This window comes from Penicillium macrosclerotiorum (genome assembly GCF_028827735.1).
Source record: "Penicillium macrosclerotiorum strain IBT 26536 chromosome Unknown utg000002l_segment0_segment0, whole genome shotgun sequence".
Taxonomy (NCBI): domain Eukaryota; kingdom Fungi; phylum Ascomycota; class Eurotiomycetes; order Eurotiales; family Aspergillaceae; genus Penicillium; species Penicillium macrosclerotiorum.
This window is the reverse complement of record NW_026643082.1, coordinates 1,505,504-1,531,768: the sequence shown is the minus strand read 5'-3', so window position 1 is coordinate 1,531,768 and position 26,265 is coordinate 1,505,504. Positions and strand designations below refer to the sequence as shown.

General features: G+C 48.0%; 10 protein-coding genes across 10 annotated transcripts; 3 read left to right on the top strand and 7 right to left on the bottom strand.

Annotated features, from left to right (window-relative positions):
• On the bottom strand, positions 1 to 735 carry N7462_001698 (uncharacterized protein; the record flags this gene model as incomplete). The annotated part of the gene is made up of 2 exons (XM_057073424.1): positions 1 to 193; positions 284 to 735. 2 exons carry the CDS (start codon positions 733 to 735, stop codon positions 1 to 3), a joined length of 645 nt encoding a protein of 214 aa, XP_056937065.1.
• A 251-nt stretch (positions 736 to 986) lies between these two features.
• On the bottom strand, positions 987 to 1,237 carry N7462_001697 (uncharacterized protein; the record flags this gene model as incomplete). The annotated part of the gene is given in 2 exon segments (XM_057073423.1): positions 987 to 1,089; positions 1,107 to 1,237. 2 exon segments carry the CDS (start codon positions 1,235 to 1,237, stop codon positions 987 to 989), a joined length of 234 nt encoding a protein of 77 aa, XP_056937064.1.
• An 807-nt stretch (positions 1,238 to 2,044) lies between these two features.
• N7462_001696 (transcription factor domain-containing protein) lies at positions 2,045 to 3,667 on the top strand (the record flags this gene model as incomplete). Its single annotated transcript, XM_057073422.1, has 2 exons — positions 2,045 to 2,187; positions 2,245 to 3,667. The coding sequence occupies 2 exons, from the start codon at positions 2,045 to 2,047 to the stop codon at positions 3,665 to 3,667; spliced, it is 1,566 nt and encodes a 521-aa protein (XP_056937063.1).
• A 2,163-nt stretch (positions 3,668 to 5,830) lies between these two features.
• Positions 5,831 to 6,919, top strand: N7462_001695 (uncharacterized protein; the record flags this gene model as incomplete). The annotated part of the gene is made up of 1 exon (XM_057073421.1): positions 5,831 to 6,919. One exon carries the CDS (start codon positions 5,831 to 5,833, stop codon positions 6,917 to 6,919), a length of 1,089 nt encoding a protein of 362 aa, XP_056937062.1.
• Positions 6,920 to 7,549: 630 nt separating this feature from the next.
• N7462_001694 (uncharacterized protein) lies at positions 7,550 to 7,825 on the bottom strand (the record flags this gene model as incomplete). Its single annotated transcript, XM_057073420.1, has 1 exon — positions 7,550 to 7,825. One exon carries the CDS (start codon positions 7,823 to 7,825, stop codon positions 7,550 to 7,552), a length of 276 nt encoding a protein of 91 aa, XP_056937061.1.
• An 884-nt stretch (positions 7,826 to 8,709) lies between these two features.
• Positions 8,710 to 11,007, top strand: N7462_001693 (sodium:solute symporter family protein; the record flags this gene model as incomplete). Its single annotated transcript, XM_057073419.1, has 4 exons — positions 8,710 to 8,988; positions 9,048 to 9,309; positions 9,367 to 9,644; positions 9,706 to 11,007. 4 exons carry the CDS (start codon positions 8,710 to 8,712, stop codon positions 11,005 to 11,007), a joined length of 2,121 nt encoding a protein of 706 aa, XP_056937060.1.
• Positions 11,008 to 14,547: 3,540 nt separating this feature from the next.
• N7462_001692 (uncharacterized protein) lies at positions 14,548 to 17,199 on the bottom strand (the record flags this gene model as incomplete). Its single annotated transcript, XM_057073418.1, has 1 exon — positions 14,548 to 17,199. One exon carries the CDS (start codon positions 17,197 to 17,199, stop codon positions 14,548 to 14,550), a length of 2,652 nt encoding a protein of 883 aa, XP_056937059.1.
• Positions 17,200 to 17,230: 31 nt separating this feature from the next.
• N7462_001691 (uncharacterized protein) lies at positions 17,231 to 19,972 on the bottom strand (the record flags this gene model as incomplete). The annotated part of the gene is made up of 1 exon (XM_057073417.1): positions 17,231 to 19,972. The coding sequence occupies one exon, from the start codon at positions 19,970 to 19,972 to the stop codon at positions 17,231 to 17,233; it is 2,742 nt and encodes a 913-aa protein (XP_056937058.1).
• A 2,676-nt stretch (positions 19,973 to 22,648) lies between these two features.
• Positions 22,649 to 24,123, bottom strand: N7462_001690 (acyltransferase family protein; the record flags this gene model as incomplete). The annotated part of the gene is made up of 2 exons (XM_057073416.1): positions 22,649 to 23,349; positions 23,409 to 24,123. The coding sequence occupies 2 exons, from the start codon at positions 24,121 to 24,123 to the stop codon at positions 22,649 to 22,651; spliced, it is 1,416 nt and encodes a 471-aa protein (XP_056937057.1).
• A 626-nt stretch (positions 24,124 to 24,749) lies between these two features.
• N7462_001689 (uncharacterized protein) lies at positions 24,750 to 25,580 on the bottom strand (the record flags this gene model as incomplete). Its single annotated transcript, XM_057073415.1, has 1 exon — positions 24,750 to 25,580. The coding sequence occupies one exon, from the start codon at positions 25,578 to 25,580 to the stop codon at positions 24,750 to 24,752; it is 831 nt and encodes a 276-aa protein (XP_056937056.1).
• Positions 25,581 to 26,265: the final 685 nt, after the last annotated feature.

Genomic DNA, 26,265 nt, shown 5'->3' with positions numbered 1-26,265 from the left:
TCAGGCCGAAACGTGTGGGCGTCGGCACCCCCAGATATCGGTTCTCCAGTGCATTACGTAGACATTATACCCTACTATGTCACCTTTCTCAATATCAATTGGTGCGTTCCGAGCTTGGCCCCTCCAACCGGCAGGGATGTCTCTTTGAGGGCCTGCCGGAAGTTCACTGGGACTGGTGGGAGCAGTCGGAGCGCTAGCCGGGTCAGTCTAATAGACTATTCGGATTAGGAAGGACAGAATCACTCTCGTTCAGAACATAGCGCAGATGAGTAAGATCTTTCACCCTCGTATGCGTGATTTCGTTCCCCGTCTGCAGCGGTCGCCGAATTTGCCCACTACTTCACTTCGCAGCGTCTCCCAAACTTGCGGATTACGCACAAGGAAGTAGAAAGCCGAGTTGAGCAGGCTAGCTGTCATGTCCTTCCCGGCAAGAAAGACATTGAGCATATTGTGGCGGATAAGCTTGGGATCATCAGTCCCGGACGCCAGCGCCTCGAGAAACACACAGCGCCCAGGGCCATGTTCATGGCCAACTTTCTGGGCCTTGCCGGCGTGCTCGGACAGCAGCGCAAGCTGCATGTAGTGGCCAAAGACCCTGTGGACTTGGGCATTTGTGTTACGACACTTGGACGTGTTGATTGTCCAGTAAAACCGCTGTGCGAGGACGCGGCGCAGCAGATACTCCTGGCTGGTGTTGAAGGCTTCGTCGAACCTGGCGGGGCTCCCGGCAACCATTGATGCAGCAATTGTTTTTCCAAGTCAATTGTTTTGCTGTCATGCGCTTGTGCTAGATCTTTATGTCCCTTCTGGGTCAGTCACCGCAATAATACATTGTGCAGATTGGAAGCGTCATGCGGGACATCCTAGTCGTGTGGCGAAACGCATACAATACGTCCAAGGCGCCGATCAGTCAGTATTTGAGGACCCTTTGACTGGTAACCACATGACCCGTAAGGCATCTAATTAAATTGCAGGAGGTCAAACCGCTAGAGATCGAGGTGATCGAAATCGTGACAGGTTTTGTGCAGAGCACCATTCTTCACCACGGCCTCTACGCGCCAGATGACTCGATTTGTCTCCCAGTCAAAGCTATCATTTGAAAATACCAAGTACCAGGGCAATGAGAACGGAATGCCGGCGAGTATGAGGCATCGATTGTTGACAAGCTGGTGAGGCGACGCGCGAGACCGGAGATCTGGGAAAGAGGAATGGCGCAGATGCTTCGCTTGATCTTCATGTTTGTGCCGTCGCGGCTGCTGGTGAGTCGCCTTCCCATGTGTGGACTATTTAGGGCACTGACGAACCTACGCAGAATGTGTTCCTGTCCCGCAAATTCAAGCTGGGCTCTTTGAAGTAGTCGATTGGCCGGTTATTAGGAGATAGTTTTTGAGGGGATCTGATTGGTGAAGAAGACACGCCGCGGAGGAACTTGGACCCTATGGATGACGTAGCGATCACTCGCCAGACCCCAGTCCACGTGGTAGGGTTCCGCCGCCGAATGATTGAACTTGCAGAATCTCCCACAATTGAACCCTGTGCTTCGGCAATCGTCTTTTGCACATTCATCAAGCTCGTGGCTCTTTTCTCGGAGTGCTAGCTATCCCCAATTTAGACCGTTCTCGCCTATTCCGGCGAGTCTGGAGCCCAAAGCAATGCCATTAAGGGTGTGCGATAGGTGCATCCGGTAACCCACTCTCCCCCAGAACTCCATCAAGTGCTCACGCTAAGCTCTCCGCACAGTAAGAAGGTCAAGTGTGCGCCAGGGCCCGCCAACAATCTAAGAGTCTCGTTCACTAAACGTCCGTAGGCAACCTGGCGAGACCGACCTGCTCTCGTTGCTTCGACCTGGGAAAGGTATGCACCTATACACTAGCAAGACGAAAGCCCGGTCCGCCTCGAGGCTCGCGTTATGCTACTCGCCGATCTAAGTCCCGCACTCCATCTGGTAGCTCACCTATCTCCCTCCAGTTGGTACTGAGAAATTAATCACACTCCTTGTCAAGCAGTCCCAGACCGTAGTGCTACACTTCCAGAGCCTGACCCAATGACATCCCCAACAGGCTCCCTCCCCACCCCCACAGATCCCGTCTCGCAGGACTCGACCCTTGGAGTTCCTTCACAACCACTCAGTACTAGCCCCTCCTGCTCTAGCTACTTGAACTTCTCCTCGCGGGAGGAGGAATGCCTGTAGGTACCTTTTCTCATTCGCCTAAGCTAAGCTGATTAGTTTTGGTATTATTGTAGCATTCGAGTCTTCTTTGATATTGCTCGGGATGCGAATCCTATTTTCTCCAAGGATCGATTTCTCCGCCGCTACCATGACTCGCTATGTAGTCAGGATCTCATCACTACCATGGCCATTATTGCCACAAAGCTGACCCACTTTGCCGGGCGTGATGACGGACCACATCTAGACGCAGGACTAGACTCACTGCTCAGCTCGAGCCTGCTAGAGGATGACTTGGTCGGAGACGCCCTATCTCTTGACCAGTTCCGCAAAGCCTGCATATTGGCCTTTTACGAGTTCCATCAATTCCCAGGCCACCACTCCTGGATGCGCATTGGTAGAGTAACGCGCATGGCCTATCGTATTGGCCTGGACCGACTTGACCATATCCGCTTGCTCTATCCAGACTGGAGCATAGTGAGCGATGAAGATATCCAGGAATGGCGGGCGCTATGGTGGTGTATCTATCGACTCGACACATACTCCAATCTCGCCTTAGGGACACCATATCAAATTGACGATACCGTCATAAACACCTTTTTTACCTTAAGTGAGACAAAAAGTGCCTCTCAGGAGATTCTTCTACCGCCTAACTCGGACTGTCTTTCCGAACTTCTCCCAGCAATCACATCAGACCCGGAGACCTTGCTAAATAACATTCACAACGTCACAATCGCCACAATGCGTCAAGCCGGCATCGTCCTCCGCATGCATATGCTGCGATGGCGAGCCGGTATACCGGTGCAACTCACTAAAGTCGAACGCCAGCTAACTACACTCCGTGTTGCCCTCCCACCGGGCTGGCTTAACCCGCGGCGCAACGCGTTCTCAAACGAGACTCCGGTCGACCATCACGCCAGGCTTATCACTGTATTCCATCTGCGAATGGCAGAGCTGCTTGTCTCCCTGGTGGACTGCGGTCAGCGACGAGCAGATGACTGGGTATCAAGTTGGCAGCGAACTCTCGAGACATGCCAGGACATTGCCGCGCTGGCGAGCCAGTGGGATAGCGCATTCAGCCTCACGGTGGACCCGGCTATCACGTTCACTATTTTCACAACCCTCATCTTCCTCTATCTGCACAGTAAATCGGGGCCGCTGCTTGATGACAGTCTTCGCTCGAGTATTCACCATGACATCACCGTGCTTCATCTGCAGCTCAAGCATTTTGGGACCATCTGGACGCAGGCGAGGCTCCTTTCTTGTAAACATTCCCAGCCCGCCCTATCATATCACAAGCATAAACAAAACTTGCTAGTACCACAGGATAACGCTAATGGACTGGATACAGTGTCGTTCGAAAGTTTCTGTGCATCCCTTTCCGGACCGATCTCCTACGAGCAGATCGCATGCATGTTCTCGCGCTTCGAGGCGCCGCTGCATCCGAGGTGGCTGCAGTTTCTTGCATCGGCTGGGCAGACTCTCGAGAGCTCTCATTAAAGGCTCATTATTCGAGATATCTATGATTATACTTTTAGCTATCGTGTCATACCACATGCTGTGCGGTCCAGGTTCCCATAGAGCGGAGGGAGTGTAGAGAAGCCGTGTCGACCATCGTCGGACTTATTTCGGATTTTCCGAGTATTGAACCTGTAGAACTTGTAAGATCGGTTATACGATGTTATGATTTTATGACAGGTTGGAGACGAAGCTTTCAATTAAAGGACAACTCCTCAGCTGGGGGCAGCGTCTATTACTACTGCTTTATTTCATGCTCTATCTTGTTTTCATCATATTCTTTGTCGCCAGCCACACTATTCCGTGCTAGTCACGGTATATGTATAGTGACTTTGCATAGACTGAGACGGTGAGCGTTTTAGGGGGAAAAAAAACAGGGCAATGAATGCTGAAGGGCTTTATTGATCCTACAGTAGATTGGAGGCCGTGGCGGACTGAAAAGTGGCAGGAAGGGACTTCGAGGATTTGACGATGGGAACGACCAAGGCTGAATCGGGATGATAAGAACAGGCGCTCCTTAGTCATAGAACATATCAAGCACCACTCCGCCAGATAGGATTTTCTGTTTCCCTCTCAGGATTGATACCTTCATGGATGCACAGGATTATCCGGATTTCCTTGTGACTGTATGGAAGATTGATGGAACATTGGTAGAAGATTGGACGACCCATTTATGGGGGGAACAACTAGAGAGATGATATAAAGGCTCTCTTACTCAGAGCACAAATCAGACGGGACTTTCTAAGCTCCCAGCTTGGTGTATGCTTGTTAAGGTCATACTTCCCACACTTGCCAGTTACGATATGAAATAGATGTGGTAATGGAACCATATGAAATTCTGGAACTAATTGATTTTTCTCACTGCGTACCTTCTACTGGCTAGCACTCCTTACTTTGCCAAATTTTTTATCTACAAGCTTATTATCTTATTATCTTAGGAAACACTTCTGCTAATATCGATACTAATAAAATCCTGTGAAAGGTAAAATTCACATAGCACTAATATACACATTTTCTGTGACGCGATCGGACCGAATTGATCCCAATTAGCATAGCTGCCAATATTTCTATCGAAAGCTTAAAGAAAGTAAACGCATAGGGCCTCTTGAGACGCTAATTTAGATGCCTTTACGTGACACGTATGATCAACATCCGACTCTGGCCTTCGAGAAGAATTCGTCCCAGTCGCAGATTCAACAGATCCTGAATATTTGTAGAAGCTCTTGGAAGTGGCCACTTCGTCGCCGGAACGGGGTCATTTTGCTCCTTTAATCTATCTAACGCAGAATAACCTTATAGCTCCGCTTACGAAGGGCTGTAGCAGAATTGATTCAAATCTACTACTCGGGTCTTTAAAGATGGTTCCCTATTAACTTTGCGGGGAAATTTCCCTAAAACTTTTAAAAAAAAAATGCAATTAAATACAGATCACAAAAATATACAACAGCAAATCGGTGGTCACCTAGCGCCCACGGACCGGGTGTGGGCGGCTCGCCGCTCTATTTAGCCCGCTTCAGGGCAATCCAGGCGAATCTTCATCCGTGTGAACATTCAGCCCGTGTAGCAAAAGGCGCTTTTACAAATTTTGAAGGATATCACTTTAAGTAGTCTTTTTTTTATCCCTCTTCACCAACGCTTAGTCTATACTCTAAGTATAAAATACGTGCTTAATATAATTCCTGTTAAATTATACTAGGCTCTAGATAAGGGAGTAAATTATGGCTAGTCCTATAGGCTTTGTCTAGTTCTATCTATTTTTGAAGGACTACGAAAGTGGTAGCTTTGAATTCATAGGTAGAAAATTAAGGATAGATGTTTTATTATATAAAATAACACTAAACGACATTAGCCTTTATGAGGTTTCGCGCTGTGGGAGGTGTCAGAGACATCATGTGACTACTCACTTCTATAGGAAGATCAGCTCCTCTCCCTCTTCTTTCTTTTGTCTTCCCAACAACCCCTCTCTATCACAATACAGAATATTTATCTGTCTGTCTTGTACCTGCAGCGTATTTAAGCACATTCTCCTGTAGACGCTCTTGTTCCTGTCTCCTCTGGCCGCTTCGACCAGCACACGACATGCTCTGCTGACAACTGTTTTCCGGAACGCTGACTCTTGTTCAAGTCTCTTCAGGTGTCGCCAAAATGGAGGATTCCAAGCGCCTCGAGCGTGTTTCCTCACTCTACGGCGCCGGAACTACTGGATGCTGGCTCCTTACTACTCTCTCGGTCTTCATCACCTGGACGCTCAATATTCGTAGCCGAAGCAAGGACACCATCACCAACGACTTTATTGCCACAGTCTCACTTCCGGCAGTGGCAGCAGGTCATCTAATCTACGAAATATCAAACTCACCATGGCCAGTCACGCAACTCTTGACTAGCAAAGAGGAACAAATCGACCAGGCTTCCGCTGCCGTTGAAGCCCCGCTCACTATTTGCGAGACGTACATTGCTTTTGCACTTGTTTTCGCTGCCATCGCCTCAAGAAACGGTCACCACCGGCGTTTTTTAGTTGTCCTAATCGTGGGGCTGCTGAGCTTCTCGACCGAGATTCTACTCTTCGCGCAATCGGCAAATACGCGCATCTCAACGCTAAATTTTGTCCGGCCATTTATATTTAATTTCGCTTGGGGGATGGCCCTTGCTTTCGTCTTCCTTATCTTCACAGCCATCGTTTTCTTAGTGTGTATGTTTGGGTTTCCTCTTCCTCCTGGGCAATCCGCAGAAGACCCAATGGTCCGGGAGTACAAAGCTGAGCTCAGAGCGATGATGGCCAGCGGGCTAGTCACAATGCTCTCTCTGCCAGTCCTACTCCTGGCGTCACTTTCAAGCGCAACCGGCATTTTTGGCGCAACGGATTATGGAGCATCGATCTCCAATCTTCCCACCAAAGCGTTTTTTTTCATTCCCAAGAGTTCATCATCAATCACTGATCTAGATCAAGCATTCGCTCTTGCTGCAGGGCTCCTTACTCTTGTATTCAGCCTAAGAGCTGCGTACAAAAGCAGACGGGATGAGGAGGAGAGGAAATTTGAATTATGGAAGGCGAGGCGCGAAGTGCAAAGAGAGGAATACGAAAGGTGGGCTACCAAGCTCAAGGAGGCAGCTGATAGGCTGAAATATGCTTCGCAACTTGGTGAGGTTGATTTTGCTGAAGGTTTGGAAGCAAGAATTATGGACCAGATGGCGAGGTTGAACCGCGATGGTTTTCCCATTTCGTGGCCTTCCTGACACCTTGTGACCAACGCAAGGTAACAAGCTAGCATAAGTAGAGATGATCAAATAGAGCTACGAGAAAAAGGTCAGCATGGGAGGGGACGGCCACGTCAGCGCTCCAGAAACATGCAGGATATTCAGGTGTAAAATAGTGGTGTTCAGGGCATTCAAGCAAATGGCCTGGATAGTGCATAACACCCATCAGATCAAAAGAATCATAAAAACAAAAACATACAACAGCAGGGATTCGCTGGTGGTCACCCACCCAACTACTAACCTGCCGGCATGTGGCTTAAGTACGGCTGAGCGGACGGGAAGCCCTGTTCTCCACACCCTGTGGTCGTATGTACAGTATCCTACACAAGAGAGCTTTACATAGAGCTATGATTACTGTGTCAGTGTCGCACAGCCAGGGCGTTCGTGTCCCCGTCGCCTGTTACCAGTGCCAACTCTAGTACCCTCGCAAGTTCAGGCGATATAGACATTTGTATGATAGATCTTGCTCGCCCCTTGCAGGTTATCATAGTTGTGAGATCCAGGTCAATAGTATCTGGTCTCCTAATGATTGATTATATCTTGTAGCGAGATATATGTCGGACCCGAAGTAACAAGGGGACATACATCACTCAAAACCTGGTTCTTGGCTCACCACCATTCCTCGAGTGATGAATCAAGATTACCTGTTCTCTGCGGATCTGCGCTAGCCCACCGTTGAAAGTTGGAGGTTGAGAGCGCGTATGGTTTCGCATAAGTCAGGCTGGCAGCGGCTCCAAAGATCAGATTTTTTGTTACTGCAGCCATTGGTGGCACTGGATACAGCGGGTTATTAACAGGAAACTGAGCCTCGGAGGCAAGCGCCGGGATAACATTGGCAGAACCTTTGTTAATATCGTATCGGCCCAGTCTGTCGGCAATGAACATCGCATGGAAGTTGGCTGTGTCTAGTAATGTTGCTAATTTTTTTCCCAGAAGGATAGCCTTTTATATTGATCGGTTTGGTTTCGAGGATATTTACAAAGTCCTGGCACCAAGTGCCCAGGTGTATTTATCACGAAATTATTCAAGATGGTTTGCTTTTTGGCCGTCGATGGCTTTATGTTTCTCTCTACCCACCATGGAAACGGTACGATAGGTGATTTATCCGATGATCAGAATGTGTTTTCTGCGTGGTTCGAAGCCGTAGTATCGTTCCTGGAATCTGTCATCATTTCGCCCACTCCTTGGCCTGTTGCGACCATCCCTCCAGTTCGTCATCGGCATCAGCTCGTTATTCGACCCTCGTATGTCGAATCTCTTCCTATCGGCCGACAGACGATGTAGGTTGAAGGTTGATTGCGCGCAGTGCATTGTGGGGTACCCGGTACCGCCTGTTGTTGGTTTGTGAGCCCAGGTCGCTTTCTCGCCATCGCATCGTGATTGCACGCCATCGTGACAGAATCGCGCACTTCAAGAACGGATTTAATTGGCGGAGATATGAAATCGATCTGCTGATTGAGAAAGTGCTACCTACGCCCACTATTTTGAAGAGTATTTGGACATTTGTAACAACCGACTCTTGGTGTGCTTGGCCATTCCACACGCCATTGAATCGCCGAACGACGTGACTGGTCTCACCCACATGGCGTTCAAACTCCGCGCCAACTCATTTGTCGCCCATTTTCATTGGACGCCGAGTCTACGCTTAGCGTCTATATAGTCAATAATAGCGAAGGCAAGAGACCCTGGATTCAATAAATACTTGATCGGCGCAATGTCCGGCCCATCGAGAGTTGCTCTACTCACTTTCCATGAACTAGCCAGCCGCAATGCCAGACACGGTAAACTTGGTCCTCATTTCACAAGGAGCGGCCTATGGCTTGCTCATTGGACTGGGTGTTTTGTTCTGCGGAGTGATTCTCATAGCCGTCAAAATCCAAAAGGCATATCTCTCCGAGGACTCGGGCAAGTCCGAGATGTTCATGGTCGCCAATCGATCGGTAGGGACAGGTTTAACAGCATCGGCTGTGTTCTCGTCATGGATGTGGATTAATGAGACTGTGCTGGCCGCGGCAATGTGCTATCGATATGGATTGGCCCTTCCTCTGGTACGGATCACCTCCGAGCGCTATTCCTCAAAGCCTCATTGAGGCTAATAAATATTCAGTGGTGGGGCTCTGGCCTTTGCTTTCAAATCGCATTGATGGCTGCGCTCGGCGTGATGGCCAAAATACGAGTCCCCTACGCGCATACCTCCCTCGAGATCGTGCGGATGCGATATGGCAAGATTGGACATCTTGTGTTTATTGTTCTGAACCTGGTGAATAATGTTTTTGGGTGTGCCTCGATGATCATGACCGGCTCACAACTCATTCATTATGTTTCTGGCATGCACTTTGTGGCAGCGACAATACTTATTCCACTAGGAGGTAGGTTTTCCAACACAGCAATCCGTATTTCTACCTAAAATACTAAATTCTTGTTAGTGGTCCTATATACTGCCGTTGGAGGTTTGAAGGCCACATTCCTGACAGACTTTCTCCACACAGCTATTGCTTTAATTCTTATTATCTATTTCACCCTTGCTGTTTTAACAAATCAGGCAGTAGGTGGTTTGGGTGGTCTGTATGACAAATTAGTGGCTGCTGCGAGCGAGAACTATGTGTCAGGAAATTACGAGGGGTCATTACTTACTTTCAAGTCGAAAGGGGCAATTATCTGGGGGTTGATCCTTAAATTTGGAAATTTGGCACTCGTCGTTATGGTAATAACTCAAATCATCTTCTCATTCAGTTTCGTTCCGATGCTAATGTAGTCCAATTTAGGATACCGCATTCTGGCAAAAGTCATTTGCGACTGAGGTTCGGGCGACAGTACCAGGGTACAATATTGCTGCACTGGCTGTCTTTGGTATCCCGTGGGGGCTTGGGACTGTGATCGGTCTCACGGCTCGAGCTATCCATAATACCCCCATCTTTCCAACCTACCCGGGCCAGCTCACTTCTACTGAAGTCAGCACGGGCATGGTAATGCCCTTTACTATTAAAGCCCTAATTGGTGATAAAGGAATTATCGGTTTCTTTTTCCTGCTGTTCATGGCACTAACCAGTACGGTTTCCTCTTCCATGATAGCGGTCAGTAGCATTCTATCTTATGATGTCTACAAGACCTATCTCAACCCCAAGGTCACGGACAAACGACTTGTTAAAGTGAGCCACTTGACTGTAATTATTCACGGTATCTTCATCACTGGAATCTCAATTGCCATGAACTATGGAGGGGCCAACATGACTTGGATCAACTACCTGCGGCCCGTGATTTCGTGTCCCGGAATTATTCCCTTGGTGTTGACGCTATTTTGGTCACGTCAAACACGATTGGCTGCTATTGTTTCACCAATTCTTGGGTTTTTCACAGGCCTTGCTGTATGGTTAGCCACAGCCAAATCCATGTACGGTGCGGTGAATATCGATACTACATCAAACGAATATCCCGCACTTTATGCAGCTATAGCTTCATTTTTCTCGCCTGCCCTTTACTCTGTTGTCTTGTCAATTTACAAGCCATATAGGTTTGACTGGCGCGAGTTCTTGCGAATTGAACTCGCAGACGAGAAACAGCTTCAGGTCGGGTCTGATACCTCCACGATTGACGATACCAGTGACGAGGAAAGACGAACAAATGTGAATAAAAATACACCGATTAAGCAGCTTCCAGATACTGCTCAACTAAAGCCTTCTGACGAAGCAAATGACGGTAGCCCTGACGTTAACAACGAAAAGGGCCCTGAGCATGCTGCCTCGTCAGTTTCAACTATACAGCTTAGCCTGGATGACATCCAGCATCCATTTGATGATGCCACGTTGAAGGAGCTACACAGATGGTTGAAGATTGCTTGTGTCATGTTTGTCATTATTGTTCTTGTTACAATCGTCGCCTGGCCCCTTCCGCTATATCGCGACTACATTTTCACCAAATCATTCTTCTCTGGTTGGACGACAGTTGCCATAATGTGGCAATTTGCTGCATTTGGCGCCGTTGTCATCTTCCCCCTGTACGATGGGAGAGATGCCATTGCTACGGGCGCCCGTGGTGTTTGGAAATCTTCTCGCGAGTATTTCGGGTAGTGGAGGCCATAGATTCCATGAGGATGATTATCGCAGCTCTGAAAACTATGGGGACTTCTGTTGAACTGTTATAGACCAAAAGAAAAGAAACAACAATTCATTTGTAACCCGTTTCATAATCTTTGTTTTGGCTGCGGCTCTTGTAACATCTGCGATGGGTTTGCTAGGAGGAATTTTCTATATGCATACTCAACTCCAATGGACACAATCACTCAACTGATCGATTAAGAGTAATATATATATTGACGTTAACGCGTGTTTTGGTGTCCAATTCAATTTCAAACTTTACGATATAGCTAATAATGATATCTCTATCCTGTAATGAATGGAGAGATCAATGATGAATAATACCGATTAAGGAAAAGCTTTCTTTTGATTACCCTTTATCACGCTATGGGTATGTCATTTTTCTTGAGTGGTGTTGGTCAACAGTGTAGTTGGATCTACTTCTGTACCTGTCTAGTACATACGACCACAGGGTGTGGAGAACAGGGCTTCCCGTCCGCTCAGCCGTACTTAAGCCACACGCCGGCAGGTTAGTAGTTGGGTGGGTGACCACCAGCGAATCCCTGCTGTTGTATGTTTTGTTCACCTATATTTTTTTTAATTGGGTTGGAAAGTTTTTCCTACCTACCCTATCTATCAACAACTCCCACTATTAGTGCCTTACACCGCACCCACTCACTAACCGCCAATTTTTTCCTATTTCCACTGTCTATTAACGTATCCCAGTAGTATTTACCAAGAAAATATTAACTTCCAGGCGTGCTTCCTCCGCTCTCTCTAGTGCTATATCTTGATTCTGTGTAGGATCTGGTGGTGGTGATGTTCTATACGCTTTCTTCCACTGCTTCCTTGCGTATGTTATGGAACAACCACATTTGATGTTACTCCGGCCGACCGGCTTGTTTCGGATACGAATCGTGTATATGACGATATTTGTTCATGAAGGAGAACAAGTTGGCATCAGTCCCCTTTGCCCGTCATTCCTCCGGCAAGCAGCGGAATGACGATTTTTAGGTTATAGAAAGAGAATCCCCCTTTTTGTGAAACTGAATCTCTTCAAGATTCAGCGATTGAAATAATCTATCTCTAATATTCTTCTTCAATTCTACAACGATTCAATATTGTATTAATTTTTCCTTACCTGACAAACAGGCCGCTACCCTGCTAGTAGCACCCTAACATAGTCGTACTAATGCGCTAGCTCTGCTGGATTCTCTGCTAGGATTCGCTTCAATTCCTTCGTATATTACCTAGCAGGCCTTAATTGAAGATGTTGAGGAAGCCGTTTAATAATGCGATACGCCCACATCTTGCTAACAGGTTGTTTCCTAATACGTTGGTATGCACGATTCGCCCACGCTTCTAGGATTCTAGGAGTGATAGGTATATAGTAATCGCTCATATTTTGAATCTATCGAATTAGAACTTCTTCTTAATAGGCTTCTAGAGCGTATTCAACACCCTGTTTAGCTGTACTAGGCCCTGCACCTTTCTAGATTCGATTACAGAGCGTATGCCGATTAACGACAAACTCGCGTGCTAAACACGCAATAATCAGCTTCTCTTCGCGTGTTGCAGCTAGGCAGGTCTCAGCCATACGAGATCCATCAAAAGTAGGCATATTTTGATAGTAGTGTTGGATAGGGAAGCAAAAATTAGGTGGTAGGAAAAATGTTGAATCAGTGTGTGGGTAGGCGGTAGACACTGATAGTAGTGAACCAGGGCGCTCTACGGCAAGCGTGAGAATGCAGGCAGGATGAGATAAGTCGGTGAACAGACCAACAAACCATCACACACCACGATAGAGGAAGCCTCCCAAAAGGGAAAGCAGAAGCAGATGAAGCGAAGAGAGTGTGAAAGTTGATTCTCTCCCTATCGGAGATGCGAAGCTATATCCTGGAAAGACACTGTGTACTAGGAAAGATATCCTCCAATCAGAGATCTCCCTAATGTTGGCCATTTCCCCACTACAATAGTTACGTCTAACCTCATAGATGCAAACCTACCGCTTTTGATGAAGAGGAAAACTCGCTAGATTTGAAGTGAAGTAAATGCTATTTATACCCTAGATAGGGGATTATATTATGAAAGTGCGAGGAATATGACACGGCCTGATGAATAACCGATTGCCACCGTTGCTGTGACAGAGTCCGTAGATGTAAAGGTGATCTTATTGGTTATGCTCTGAACAAGCTAAGATGATGCCATTGGGTCATGTGACCTGGCTTGGAGGGTAACAGTTGCTGCAGATGTAAAAAATAGAGAAGGGTTGAATGGTCGATACCGTAGCTGTAGCGTTAGTATTCATGAAGGTAACCTACACTGAAAGAGCTAAGAGAAATCACATTCATGATATATTAGATGCACAATAGGTCTTTCACCATGTACCGGCAAAATTCGCATTCAGCCTCATTCAATGACGATAGAAAACAACGAGGGATTTTTGAAGCAGCATGTAACTTGGAAGCCTAAATAGCACTTCTTCCAAACAGCCAGGGATATGACTCTGACGACCATTCGAAAGGGTTTGTGGAAGCTTATGGGCCCTGAAATGCATTTGCAGCCCGTCTTTCCAATAAAAATTAAAACTTTTACTATGGGGTGTATGTCGATGGCCCCTAAGCACACTGAAAATTCAAGGCTAGTGGCGCTCTTTACTAGGAATGCTTGCGGTAGATGCCCTAGACCTATAATTGAAACGCCGACTCAAAGCAGGGCAAACAAGAAAAAGATTTCTATGACTGAGATAAGAAGAATGAGAGACCTAATATCTCCTACGAAGAAGGTCAGAAAGGCTCGCAGGAAGATGAATACAGCACGCCAAACACGGTCGGCTACTGTGTCGATAAGCAGGGCAATGCGGAGGGTGAATAGTTGCACCTAACGACTATAATCATGGCAAGAACGACGTATTAGTGTTGTTGTGGAGGGTTATCGCTCTACTAAGGTAGAGGAGCGAACTGTAAAGAGCAAAAAAGAAGTAAAGCAATATGTGGTAATACATCGTAGAGCATGGCGATTAAAGAGCGACAAGGAGCAGCAAGCGAAGGAATCGACGACGCCGAACGTGCATTTATCCTGGATTTTGTCCGGCAACACTTAGCGTTCTCCTTCCGTTCTAATGACCCTCTCTCGCCGCTTTTGCTCACTGAGTAGAATTAAGCACGCCTCTAAGTGGCCCCTTTCTTGCTTTCTCCTCTCTCCTTCCCCCTCCCGTACTTAATATTCTAGATGCAGTTGTTTTTTGAGAAGACTTGGCCGGACAAAGTGGCGAGGCATTTCTCAAAGATTCTTTACGCGATGAATGACACACTGCGTCACCACTGACTGGTTAATAGCAGTTGAAAATTAACTGTATTAGCGATAGAATAAGATGGCCTTTGTCGGACTGGGGTGGAAAGGCAAATAGTAAAATAAATTGTGCGATCTACTCAGGTCCTCATTTCACAAAGAGAGTAGAAAATATGGAAGGAAAACATAGAAGCTGAAAGGAATGTAAAGTGAATGTCAGCTTTCCCTTAACCATCGTATGGATCAACACCATTCCGCCTCGCCAATCTGGAATCCCGCAGCAGCCCATATGGCTAGGCCGGTAATTCCAGCAGCAATCTCCTTCGAATCTGGCTCGGGGTCGTTCACTGCGACAGCATAGGCGACCCGCGCGATCCACGCAGATACCTTACCACACTCCTCCAAGATGGCAGCAGACTTGACCTTACCAGCCGGCTTCTTAGACAGTTCATAGATGTGCCAGCCCATGATTGCAATGCCAGGGAGAATTAGCACCGCGTCAACGATGGCTTCGAGCCCCCGAGCATTGCTGACCACGAGCTTTCCCACACTGGCGCTTTTGTCGCTGAGTTTCGTCAGCCCACCTTGGGCGGTCCCGGAGAAGAAGACTTTGACCGCGACCTCAATGGTGATGAGTGCATATTCACAGCCTTCGACGACCGTGTTCTCGATCTCGTCACGCGGCGCGAAATGGTTGGTAATACCCTGCATACCGGCGCTGATGATACCCAGGATCATTGCTGGGGTGGAGAATGGGTTCTCTTCCGTCTCGCTTTCGGCTTCGAAGACGGTGACGGAGCCCAGTACGAAGCCGGCGAGGCCCGCAAGGAAGTGACCTGGGGCAAAAAGCATTCTACTCCACTCGGAGGAAGACTCTCCTTCGGTGGCGAGCTTGCTCGAGTAATGAGGTGCAAGTGCGAAGGAAGCGAAGCTCCCTGTGGACTTCCCAAACAGGCGGGAAATCCCCTCCCAGGTGTTGGCGGCGATGAGGGCAGACACCGAGCTGTTGTCGGGAAAGGGAGCATGTGTGTTGTGGGTGATCTTGTACACAATGGTAAACGCAACGGCAATGATCCAGGTGAAGAGGTCCAGGAATGAGATATCGGGGATGCCGATAGAGCTCAGCAGGTCCGAAATGATGGGGATGTGGATCTTGGTGTCAAGCACGGCGAGGGTAGATTGAGTCAGGGTGTGGAGAACCTGGAGGAGGGTATCGACCACCCCCTGGACGCTGGACAGCACAAAGTCGGCCAAGATCCCCATCATGCGCTTGAGCACGTCTTGTAGACTCAAGCTGGCGAAATCCTGGACCAGTAGCTTCAATTGAGCGAAGAGTTCGCCAAGAACCCTCCCCTCTGTGCTAACGGCATCCAACAGATCGAACAGCAGACTCTCTACCCCGTTTAGAGCCGGGCTGTCTCCAACGACCCGTAGTTGGTGCGCATGGTTGCGGTAGTGACTGATAAACAGGCTCGAAGCCGACGTTTGGCCCTCATTGGGGTTGGCCGCTCCCTGGACCGCAGGGTTTCTCAAGACCTCGTCGCCATCAGCCCCGAGGGGGGCAAAGTCAGTGGTGCCCGCCCACTGGTTGATTGTCTGCTCCAGTCCAGTAATGGCTTGATTCCACCCGGCAGCGACGTGGGGAATCTGATCCACCTGATGTTGCATCCACAGGCGGATCAGGTTGTGCGTCACCTGTTTGGTGCGCCGAATATCGCCCCAGTGCAGCAGGACAGTGACCCAATCTGTGGCCTTTCGGGCTAACTTCTTGCCCTGATCCCACAACCACTCCCCGAGCCCCACCAATGTATTCAAGGTGTCGAGCGCCACATGCCAGGCCTTACCTGCCCAATTTCCTAACAGGTGCAGGCCACCGGAAAGAGTGTCCTTAATCAATGTCAGACCTCCCATCGCGGTATTCTTCAGCCACTGCAAGGCGTCGCCCCCCCAGATGAGGGTTGCGCCCCCGATTGAGCCGATAATCTGTGCTATATCACCTATGATGACCTCCGCACCGGACCACAGATCTCCCAGAAAACTCAAATTGAGAGTCTTAGTCGTTGTAGCGTGCAGCAGGGACGCAGTGACGAGTTCTGCCCCGCCGTGATCTTGGCACAGGGTCTTTTCGGGGCCCTGGATTTTCAAATAAGCTTCTTTTAGCAGTCCGAAACTCTGGGCCATTGCCTCCACGTCATCTTCGTGTGTCGATGGATCAAGAAGAGAGATGTACGGGGTCGAATCGTCGATGCCACCAGCAACGGTGTGCGTAGGGACCCGCGCGCTGCGCAGTTTCTCCGCCGAGTCCAAAGCAGCGATTCTGTCCATACTGTGATCCATGGGGTTGATTGTAATGGTAGTGTTTTCCAAAGACACCGTCAACACAGTCCCTTGGAGACTGTCTGTCGCCTCTATCACTGTCAGAGTACCGGTCTGGTCCGTGAGGACCCGCAACGGAGTCTCTGTGGAGAGAACGTAGTAGACCCCATTGATGTACACCGGGGCACGGCTGTTGGCCGACAGCTCCACTATGGCCTTGGGAATGGGGGCATTTGATGTGAGCTGCGTGACGTGGATTGTGGTCGTGTACGAAAGAAAGTTCGTACATGGCTGCTCTGGCGCCGCGGCGAGAGTGATCTCTTGAGCCCGCCACACCTTACCCGTGATGGCGGAGCCCTGGATTACCTTCTGAACCTTTCCTTCTCCAGCCGCAAAGATAGTATTTCCCCCGTCTACACAGTTGACGTAGGCTGATATGCGCTCGATCCCCGACAGGATTGGAAACGGCGCACTCCAGGCCGTAGGTTCGGATAACTGGCTCGTGGGACATGAGAGATAGTAGACTTGATCGCTCTGATTTCGTCCCCATAGTGTGGTGACGCCGTCGCGGCTCGTCATGGCCCGTATAGTGTCTGTCCCGGCCAGAAAGTCACTGGTACATAGTACTAGGGGGCTCAATTGCCTCGGACTGCTGGTCCGAGGCGAAGTAATAGAGGGTGGAGCCCCCGATACTGTAGAGATCTGTACTCCCATCCTCCGGGTGGCGAGCAGTGGTAATGGCCGACGGAATCGCTCCCTTGGGCAGTTTCAACCGCCGCGGATTGACCGGGCCTGACCCAAACTCATTGATAATGGGTTCGTAGATCAATTGCGGCTGGCCACCAGCGGTTCCGGCCGTATAGATCCCATCCACGGTTTTGTTGTGTATCCGGCCTACCACACTCTGATAGCTTCCGGCAGCAAGATCGATGGTCACATCATGCTTGACCCAGTAATGGGTCGTAGTGCGCTCGGGATCGATTTGGTAGCGAGCGATATGGGGCTCCGACACAATTCTGGACTCCGAGAGGCGGTTGATGTCCACAATCAAGTATTGCTTCTTTATCTTCTTCCCCTGGGTTTGATTTTCCTGGGTTTCGGCGAACATGGCGCCCGCAATTGTGATTTTTTGTGGTGTCTCATTGACAGGATCAAACGGGGCCATAGTCCATAATGGGCGAGTGGTCCACGACAGATCCTGGTTCGAGTTGCCCAGTGAAAGGAAGAGATGGTCGTTACCGTCCAGGTGAACCGCCATCATCATCCCGATAGTTCCATCCTCCACGTTCTGGCCAACGTCAAATGTCCGGACCACCGCCCGTGATGCGTCTCCGGGAAACTGAACTTGGATGGCCTCTGTCGACAGGTCGTGAACGTGCCATCCCGTGTGGGAAGTCCCACTTTGCTCTTCGATGACGTGGAACACCCCGGATGAGTCAATCGCAAACAGCAAAGTGTGACCGTTGCCCGTCTGCAGGGCTTCAAACTTGCCCCTCGGAGAGACAATCTCTCCATGTACATAATTCTGCATCAGTTCTGTCGAGACTGTCAGCTTCCCGGAGGAGGGAGTTGGGGGTAACGAAGGAGAGGATGCTTGAAGCTGAGACTGGGGCTCAGGTTGGGCTTGCGGGTCTGGGCTAACCTCAGTAGGGTCGAGATAAATGATTTCACAGAGCAAGTCCCCAGTTTTTGAAAAACAAGGGTTCTTATAGGTGAAGACCCGGGCACCTGGAAAGATAAAGTTGTGCATGTTCCCGAATTTAAACTCGTGGAGATCGACGCCCCTAAAGACGGTCTGTTCTTGAAGCTTCCGCATTGTATCGTAGTTGACCTGCCAATTGGGGTCGCTGGTCCAGGACGGAACCTCGTCAGACTGGTCCTCCACCTGGTTATCCCCTTCCCGGACCAGCTGCAGCGATCCCCGCTCGTCGACTGCCAAGCTGTAGAGGCTGGTCACCGTCTTAAAGACCGCATTGAAGCATGTACTCGAAGCTGGGTCCGGGACGTCGACCCAACTTCCATCGGGTTGTTCGTGTCCAATCGTATGAGCGCAATCCATGTAAACCCTAAGCCACTGCACCACCTTGATTTGTCGACCTTCAAAGGTGATTTTCACAGCTGCGGACACTTCCAGCGAGACCTGGCTTTTGAATCCATTGCGATACGGCTCAAATTTCCCATTGTCTTCGGCCTTATATCCCAGATCGAACAGTGCATCCACCGTGGTAGATTTCGACTGCTGCATGCTCTCTGTGGGACTGAGCAAATCAATTAAAGAAGTGTCTACCCACGGTCTATAGCATAGACTATCTGCTTGTTTCTGTACGCTGTCCTCCAGGAATCTGATAAACGCATTGCGTTGGATCGCGATTACGCCGCTGCTCTCATCGATTCCCGCAGGGTCTACCCAGTTCCAGCCAAAGGTGGTCGAGGGGGAGGGACGAGGATGATCATTGATGGCACATAGATAATTTAATGTAGTGGCTGGGCCACTGCCACCAATGGGGTGTGTCAGTGTCCGCTCAAAGGAGGTCATCTGCAGTGACGAGGGATCCGGATCTTGGGAGACAGCTGTGATGGCCAGAAGGGGCAGGCCATGCTCTCGCGCAGACTGCTGGTACATGCCAACAAAATACCGATCCACCAAAAACCCAGCATCCGAGGTCGGATCGATTCCTGTGAACTTGAAGTTTTCCTGCATCGTTGCATTGTCCAAGTCGAAGAGCAACTGTTGCAGGCTGAAGGCAGAGCCAGAGAGGTTGACAAACGCCTTTTGTAATTGTTCCTTGACTTCAGGCCGGCCTCGCAGATAGGGCGAGTTCTCCAGATTGCTGTCGAGATCTGCTACCACGAGATCAACCTCTGCGCGGGCAATCCACGGCTCTTCCGCCGTCTGGCTCCAAACGTTCCATGTCGGGTCATCAAATCCACCCCGGTTATTGTGAATGACAGTGGCTTGGGCACAATACATGGTGAATGTGACTTTATTGGGGGTGGTGCCCTCAAAGTTGACCACAGATAGATCCTTCGGGTTGGCCCCCGGAGGAAGGCCCATTTGCAACTTGATGCCCGCGACAAAACGGGCTTTGGTTACAGGTCTGATGCGAGCGTCCATATAATCGAGATCCTGTGGGATGTCAAATGGATTAATGCCCTCGGTCTTGGCCATCAATTCCTCCAAGGTGACCTGCACCGTGGGGTTTCCTTGTTGGCCCGCGAGAAAACACAGATACATCACCGGCTGACTGCCCTCCGCCAAATATTCCAGCATACTGGAGTTGATGCTCGCCTGGGTGGTGGCGACAACGAAGTCGACCCCGGTTCCGGTGAGGTTTGATGCGGACCGATCCATGACTTCGAGAATTAAAAGGAACGAAAGAAGTGCTGCAATGTTGTGGAAGCGTTGAGATGATGAGGCACAAAAGGGTGGAGACACGGCAGAGAACTCATAATATTTATAGCTTTACTCTCTCTCGGCACCAGTTGCCAGCTGAGATTGCCGTTTCCCTACGCCGCTATATCAACGCCCCTACTCTATACACTTTTTCAGCGACTGGACATTCCTCTCCTGCTGAGTTAGAAGTCTCGTTGCCCAATCTCACTGCCCAACGGTGCTCAGCTAGCCACGGGAGATCAACTCTACCCAATGAGAGCAGGGGTGGCTTGGTGGCGGTTGCGCTATCCTGAACTACTTTTTGCGCCTCTGTGAACCCGCTTGTGCTTATGACTGTCAGTTAGCTACTTATATGGATGTGACTGGCTAAGAATTCATTCAATGGCTGCTCCACTTTGCTGCCCTAGCATTATTCCTCGAGAACGAGTGTTCATAAGTTCATAAGAGCGACCCTCTCGCTCGTGCCGCTAATGGGTTTCTGGGCTTTGACTATCAGCTGCCAGCAGGAGCCGGAAGGGCCGGAAAGCAATTAAAGGGCTATAAAGAATACCAATTCAAGCGAGCCGTAGCTGCAGCCCTAGTGGTAAACCCATCAGAGTCCCTTAAGCAACAGCGACGGGGCATACAAAGCCCGATCTCAATCGCTAAATAATAAAGTAGAAGCCATAGTGAACGCGGATTAACTTTGGTTAGGGGGTAGTCCGGCCGGTCGCGTTCGAGGTTGCTACTGTGCCTTGATCTCCGTTAATAACGGTATTCTGATTTCTAGTTAATTACAGGCCCACTCTTTGTGGGCTTATTGTTACATTACGTTTGACAAACTTGCAATAGGCTAAATCAAAGATAGATAAGCGCATTTAAGAATAGAGTTTAGTACGTATTTCAAAGCTGAGTTCGAGCGGCCCTATACATCGGTCGCTTTTGCAGTCCTATTAGGGTTATTTTAGAGCCGAAAGGCCCAAATTATGAGTTAGGTTCTTCTAGGACTCGGCTCTATCCTATTATCTCTTTAGATAGTGTCAGGGTTTAGGGCGGCTACAATCACGTTCAAGACTAGCTACTAGACCTAGATTAGAAGGAAGGAAAATCCGAAGTTTGATATCGATAGACTTCCTAAATAGGAAGGTGGAAAGGTAAAAATAGAGAGGGTTATTGTCATATGATATTGCAACATGAGGCTATTCCAAACTTAATGCCTCAGGTGTCAGTTAGACACCTTGTCGGTCAGGCTTCGTTATAATAGCCCTGCTTCTCCCTAACATAGATACATAACCTACAAGGGTTCGGTGCCCTTATATTAGGGATTCGTGAACCCCTCTTTCCTGTAGCCTTTACTTACCTCTGTTACATATAGGCTACGTCAGACTGCATGTTATAATGTGATCCATCGTCTTTGCTTTGGTTATATAGGAAGGTGTTAAAGCCTGTACATAAATTGAGGATTATAGAGAGATCCATGATAGCAAGAAACAGTGTTTTGCCTTCCTTACTTGACGTTTATCTTCCTACCTAGTCGACAGGCTTTCTACCCTGTACAAGTAGTTATTCTCTAACACCCTGCAAGTAGCACCCTGACATATACCCTATGTATTATATATTCTATTATACTACTAGTTTATACCTGTATACCACTTCCCTACTATACTAGGTAGAAGAACTATTTATTAGATTATATTATTATTATACTCTTCAAAGCCTATCACTTGAATATTTCCTATATAGCTTAATACTAGGTTATACTTAACTTACTATCTATATTATAGTTTCGTGGTAAAAATAGAGGAGAAACAGAATTAAAACCTACTAGAAATTTTATGGAGGGCGATTTAAAAAGCGCAAATACGCCTTCTGCTGCACGTTCAGGTAAAGAATATTCAGGTAGGTAAATATCTGCCCGTATTGCTCTGAAGATAACTAAGGAGAGCGGCGAGCCGCCTATGCCTGATTCGTGGGCGCTAGATGACCACTGCCTTAGATATGCTGTTGTATGTTTTTTTTTCTATATTATTTTGCTAATACCTCTTCTTCGTCTGCTTGTTAAAGTTTTGACTCACACAATAATTCCCTATCCGCTCTCTAAACAGGCTGCTAACATTAAACAAGGATTGAGACTTCAATTTCGCTACTGCTCTCCGAGAGAGACAAGCCAGGTAAACCTACTCTTGATCTTCCACGGCTTAAACCAAATTATCCTAACTATTATCAATCTTGAAATAATTTGCGCGCCGGTCTTATGGCCATTGTATTCGCCTTTGGAATAGCTATGGCTCTGGCTCCTCTCTCGAACCGGTTCGATATTAGGTATTATTATTCTGAGCAGTAGGAGCAATTTGGAGGTGGCGAAATACTTACTCAGATCTCACAAGGAAGACAGTCTTGTTAATAGGCCAATGAGTTCTTGAGTTTATGGAAAATAAAATAAAATGAGATGTATTGGAAGTTTTATAACCCCGGAAATCTTTATAAGCCAGAACTGACGTATCTCAACAGAAGGAACAGACGAAAATATCTGTCTGCATTTATGACAATGCTTATTCAAATTTCGCTTACAAGCTAAAATTATGAATCCCGACCCTCAAATTTGTCAGATTAGAAAATCAAAATATAAAATGTCGCCTAGATTTGAGCCTTCATCTATCTCAGATCCATGCCATTTGCTGGGCCGGTTTCCTCATTCATTCCTTTCAAAATTCCATCCAATGGCTCCATTTCCCCCAGATCTGGGCTATTATTTTCTCCAAAAGCCTTACTCGACAGCCAAGACACGGCTCTTTCACATCGCGGATCCACATGAATTGTCCATAAATGCGCGGTGTAAAGAAGAGTCGTGTAAAAGATTGTGATCGTGATGACAAATGTCAAAGGCCCTCCTCTCTCCAGCCATGCAGGCTCACCTTTTGCATTCACTGGGTGTAGTCCTTGCGCCAGGACCGAGTTTCGGTATAAAAAGAAGCACAACACGGTGCGTATGAGGGTGTTGTGAAGAAGATAGATAGGAAAGGAGACTTTCCCGAGAAAATTCATAGCAGGAGTCGTGAGGAATCGACGCGCATGAGGCGAGAAGAATACACCTGCCACAGAGATAATTGTTCCGACAGAAATAACGTATCGATTTAACTCGCCACCGTTCGGGATGAATGGGCTTGCAAGTGTGTTGACGGTGCGACTCCAGAGCATCCATTCGGGGTGCTCATCGGGAAAAGACGCTAGAAATAATCCAATGAATATCATAAGTGCTGATATGGGGGCTGGAATTAGAGATGTAGCTCGACTGCCAAAGTCGGAATTCAACTCCGCCAAAAACATCCCGGCATAGATATTCATTTCCATGAGTGCTATATTTAGAAATTAGCCATCGTTAACACCAGTTTGTAGACTTACTAAGTTAACTCACCCTGTCCACCCGACCAAGCGAAAAGATAGAGAAAGACTAAAATAATTTTTGTGGATATTGGGCGTGTGAACGTTGTCGCCAGTATCGTGAGGTATACAAGCATCGAGCCCTTGAGAAAGAAAGGGATTGTCCAATAAGTGTGGTCATATTCGGATCCACCACTGTGCCAAAATAATACAAGGTTTCGAAACAGACCGTTCAAAGCAGCTCCAAACGTAGGCCCTGGGGTATTTGCACCTCCTCTGATCCAGTTGGAGTCCGTTTTGCTTGCGAGTCGATATCCATTAAGTTGGCAAACCAGCCATGCCAAGAAGACACCAATGTTTGTTGGAGCAACCAACTTTGCGGTTCGAGTAAAGGTGCTTTTAGAAAGGTTGGAAAGTGCAACGTCGGTGTCGCCATTTCGAATATGTTTCCGTGCACCGAGAGAGCTCACGTATCCGGTGATGACAAAGAAGAGCGACACAGCAAGACGGCCACCAACCACAAGTCGAAGAATAGGGTATTGAAATAGGCTGGCCGGTCCCTTCTCTGCTATTGCTGGGGAGTTGAGCCAATTTGCGAAGCAAGAACAGAGATGGTAAGTTACGACAATCAAAGCCGCAATGCCCCGGAGGCCCTGAGATAGCTCTAGTATTAGTGAAGTCCACGCTATTGAGCTAAAAGAAATCAAACTCACATCAACCCAGTTGTCACCTCGCTTTTGTCGCGCCATCTCTTTTTTAGTGAAAGAGAATCATTGGCACTGGGATGTTTAAACTAATAGAAGGAGCATTAGACTAAAGGAAATAAGTCTCGAGGTGTTTGGTTCCGAACGCAATCAAGATGACTCGTTCTTCCATTTTTACCACAACGCCGACTACGGAAGGCTAATTGGAGATCTTCTATCCGAATTCAGCACCTACAAGGAATCAACTTGAAGAAAAAAAAGACTGCAGCAAATTAAAGAAATATTTGATTAATATTTTATAAAAGCTTCTGTCCTTTATGTTATCGCCTTCGCTTTGTGAAAAACGAGCGAAAGTATGGGGAAGGAATCTGAACGCCTCTTTTCTGCTAGGAGACTTATCATTTTGACTCCGACCAAGTGAGGTCCGACCGGTTAACTCTGTTTGCAGTGCTTAACGCATTGGCAAGGGCATCCGCTGAGATCGCTTATTAAGGGTCTAATGTCCGATTGAGGAGAGACTTTCTTGACATTCCAACCAGGGCATGCCAAGCATTCCAATGTCCAAGAAGGGAGGACAAGAAGGTGAAAAAGAAAAAATCAGGGCAGGATTGAGATGTTTTCAGCTGTAATGTAGTTACTGTGAATTGAGTTGCTTGTTTATCTTGAAAGGACTATGGGCTGCTTGGTAGCCCAACGCCGCTTTGAATATCTTCAATCTCCGCAGTACCATCTGCCAACTTCTTCTTCACAGATATCGGGACTTCTACTTGCTCACGCATATCCCAGTATTTCCTCCACTTAATCTCGCATATGGGATCATCGCCACAGCCTGCAAAGTGGACAATATGATCACCTGGCTGCCAGTGCTCACCAAGAAAATTGTAATCCGGATATGCATTCATCGAGCGTTGTTTCATGCATGCTGTATGGTCTCGAACGATATCATGGTACTGCCACATATGTGTCCAAGCATCATTCTCCGGAAACACCCAGTTTTGGGAAATGTAAAGTGGCTCGATCCATAGATCTAGCAGCCATTTGCTCCAGTCTCCACGGCGCATTAAAAAATTGCCAACATTCATGCCCCACGAATCCATGGAGATGACAAAATTGATATCATCGGGCTTGTAAGATGCAGGCGTGCGGTAGCCGGTTTCTCCACCGCCAGCACCAGTCATTGCTCGATCAAGGAGGATGTTGCGAGCCAGTCCTTCTTTGGATAGGACATGGTCATGAATGCTGAGTGACATGTTCATCACGATAATGTCGACGTCCAGCCACCAAATCCATTCCGCATGTGGGTATCGAGCGAAAGCCTCCTTCAAAATAGGAATCTTGTTCCAATATATCGGAGCACCATCGGGCAGATTGTAGCTTGTCATGTTCGCCCACATAAACTCGAGCCCGTGTTTCTCAGCATAAGTCATTCGGTTTTCATAGATCATTTCCTTGATGTGTGGCAGTCCCAGCATCCGGTTTGTGCCCGAGCTCCCAGTGACCATCACGATATTTTTCTTTGCGGAGTGAAAGTCTGGGATCGGAATGTGAAGGAATTTCCCCGACTCGGCCTTCGCTTCTCCATTGACGCTATTTTCTGTTTTTTGACTGGATTTCCATGTTGGTCGCCAGGTTGACGAGGGGAGAGTAAGAAGATTCCATGTAAGCTGCCAACTGTGGTAAGATTTCTGCCTTCATGTTTCCTCAAATTCACTTACTACGCCGCAAATAATGAGCGTCACGACCAGTAATGGTCGTAGTAGTGCCTTGCAACCCATTCGAGAAGTCCTAGATAGAGCGATTTGGTAAGTATTATGCATGTTCCGGTTTTTTGAGCCCAGTGACTTATGTGAACACATGCGCGGGAGCTGTGATCAAGAGAAAATAAAGGTAAAGAAAAAAAAATACATACCGGAATCATAGGATCGATCATCTACTGTGGCGTAGATGCAGATCAAAGGCCGACCGCAATTTTATGGGAAATGGCACCGAAATCATGAAATGAAGGGAAAATCTTGTTACTTGAGGCAAGATAAACCCGGTTTGATCTTATTCAATTCTAGGACTTGTCGCGGGTTGCATGAGACAGGTATCTCCCGCATGCAGCCACAGCGCCTTCAGAACGCGTTGAGAAAGGCTTTCAGGTCTCCTTAAAATCGCATCAACACATCTCTTTTATTCAGGGACTCT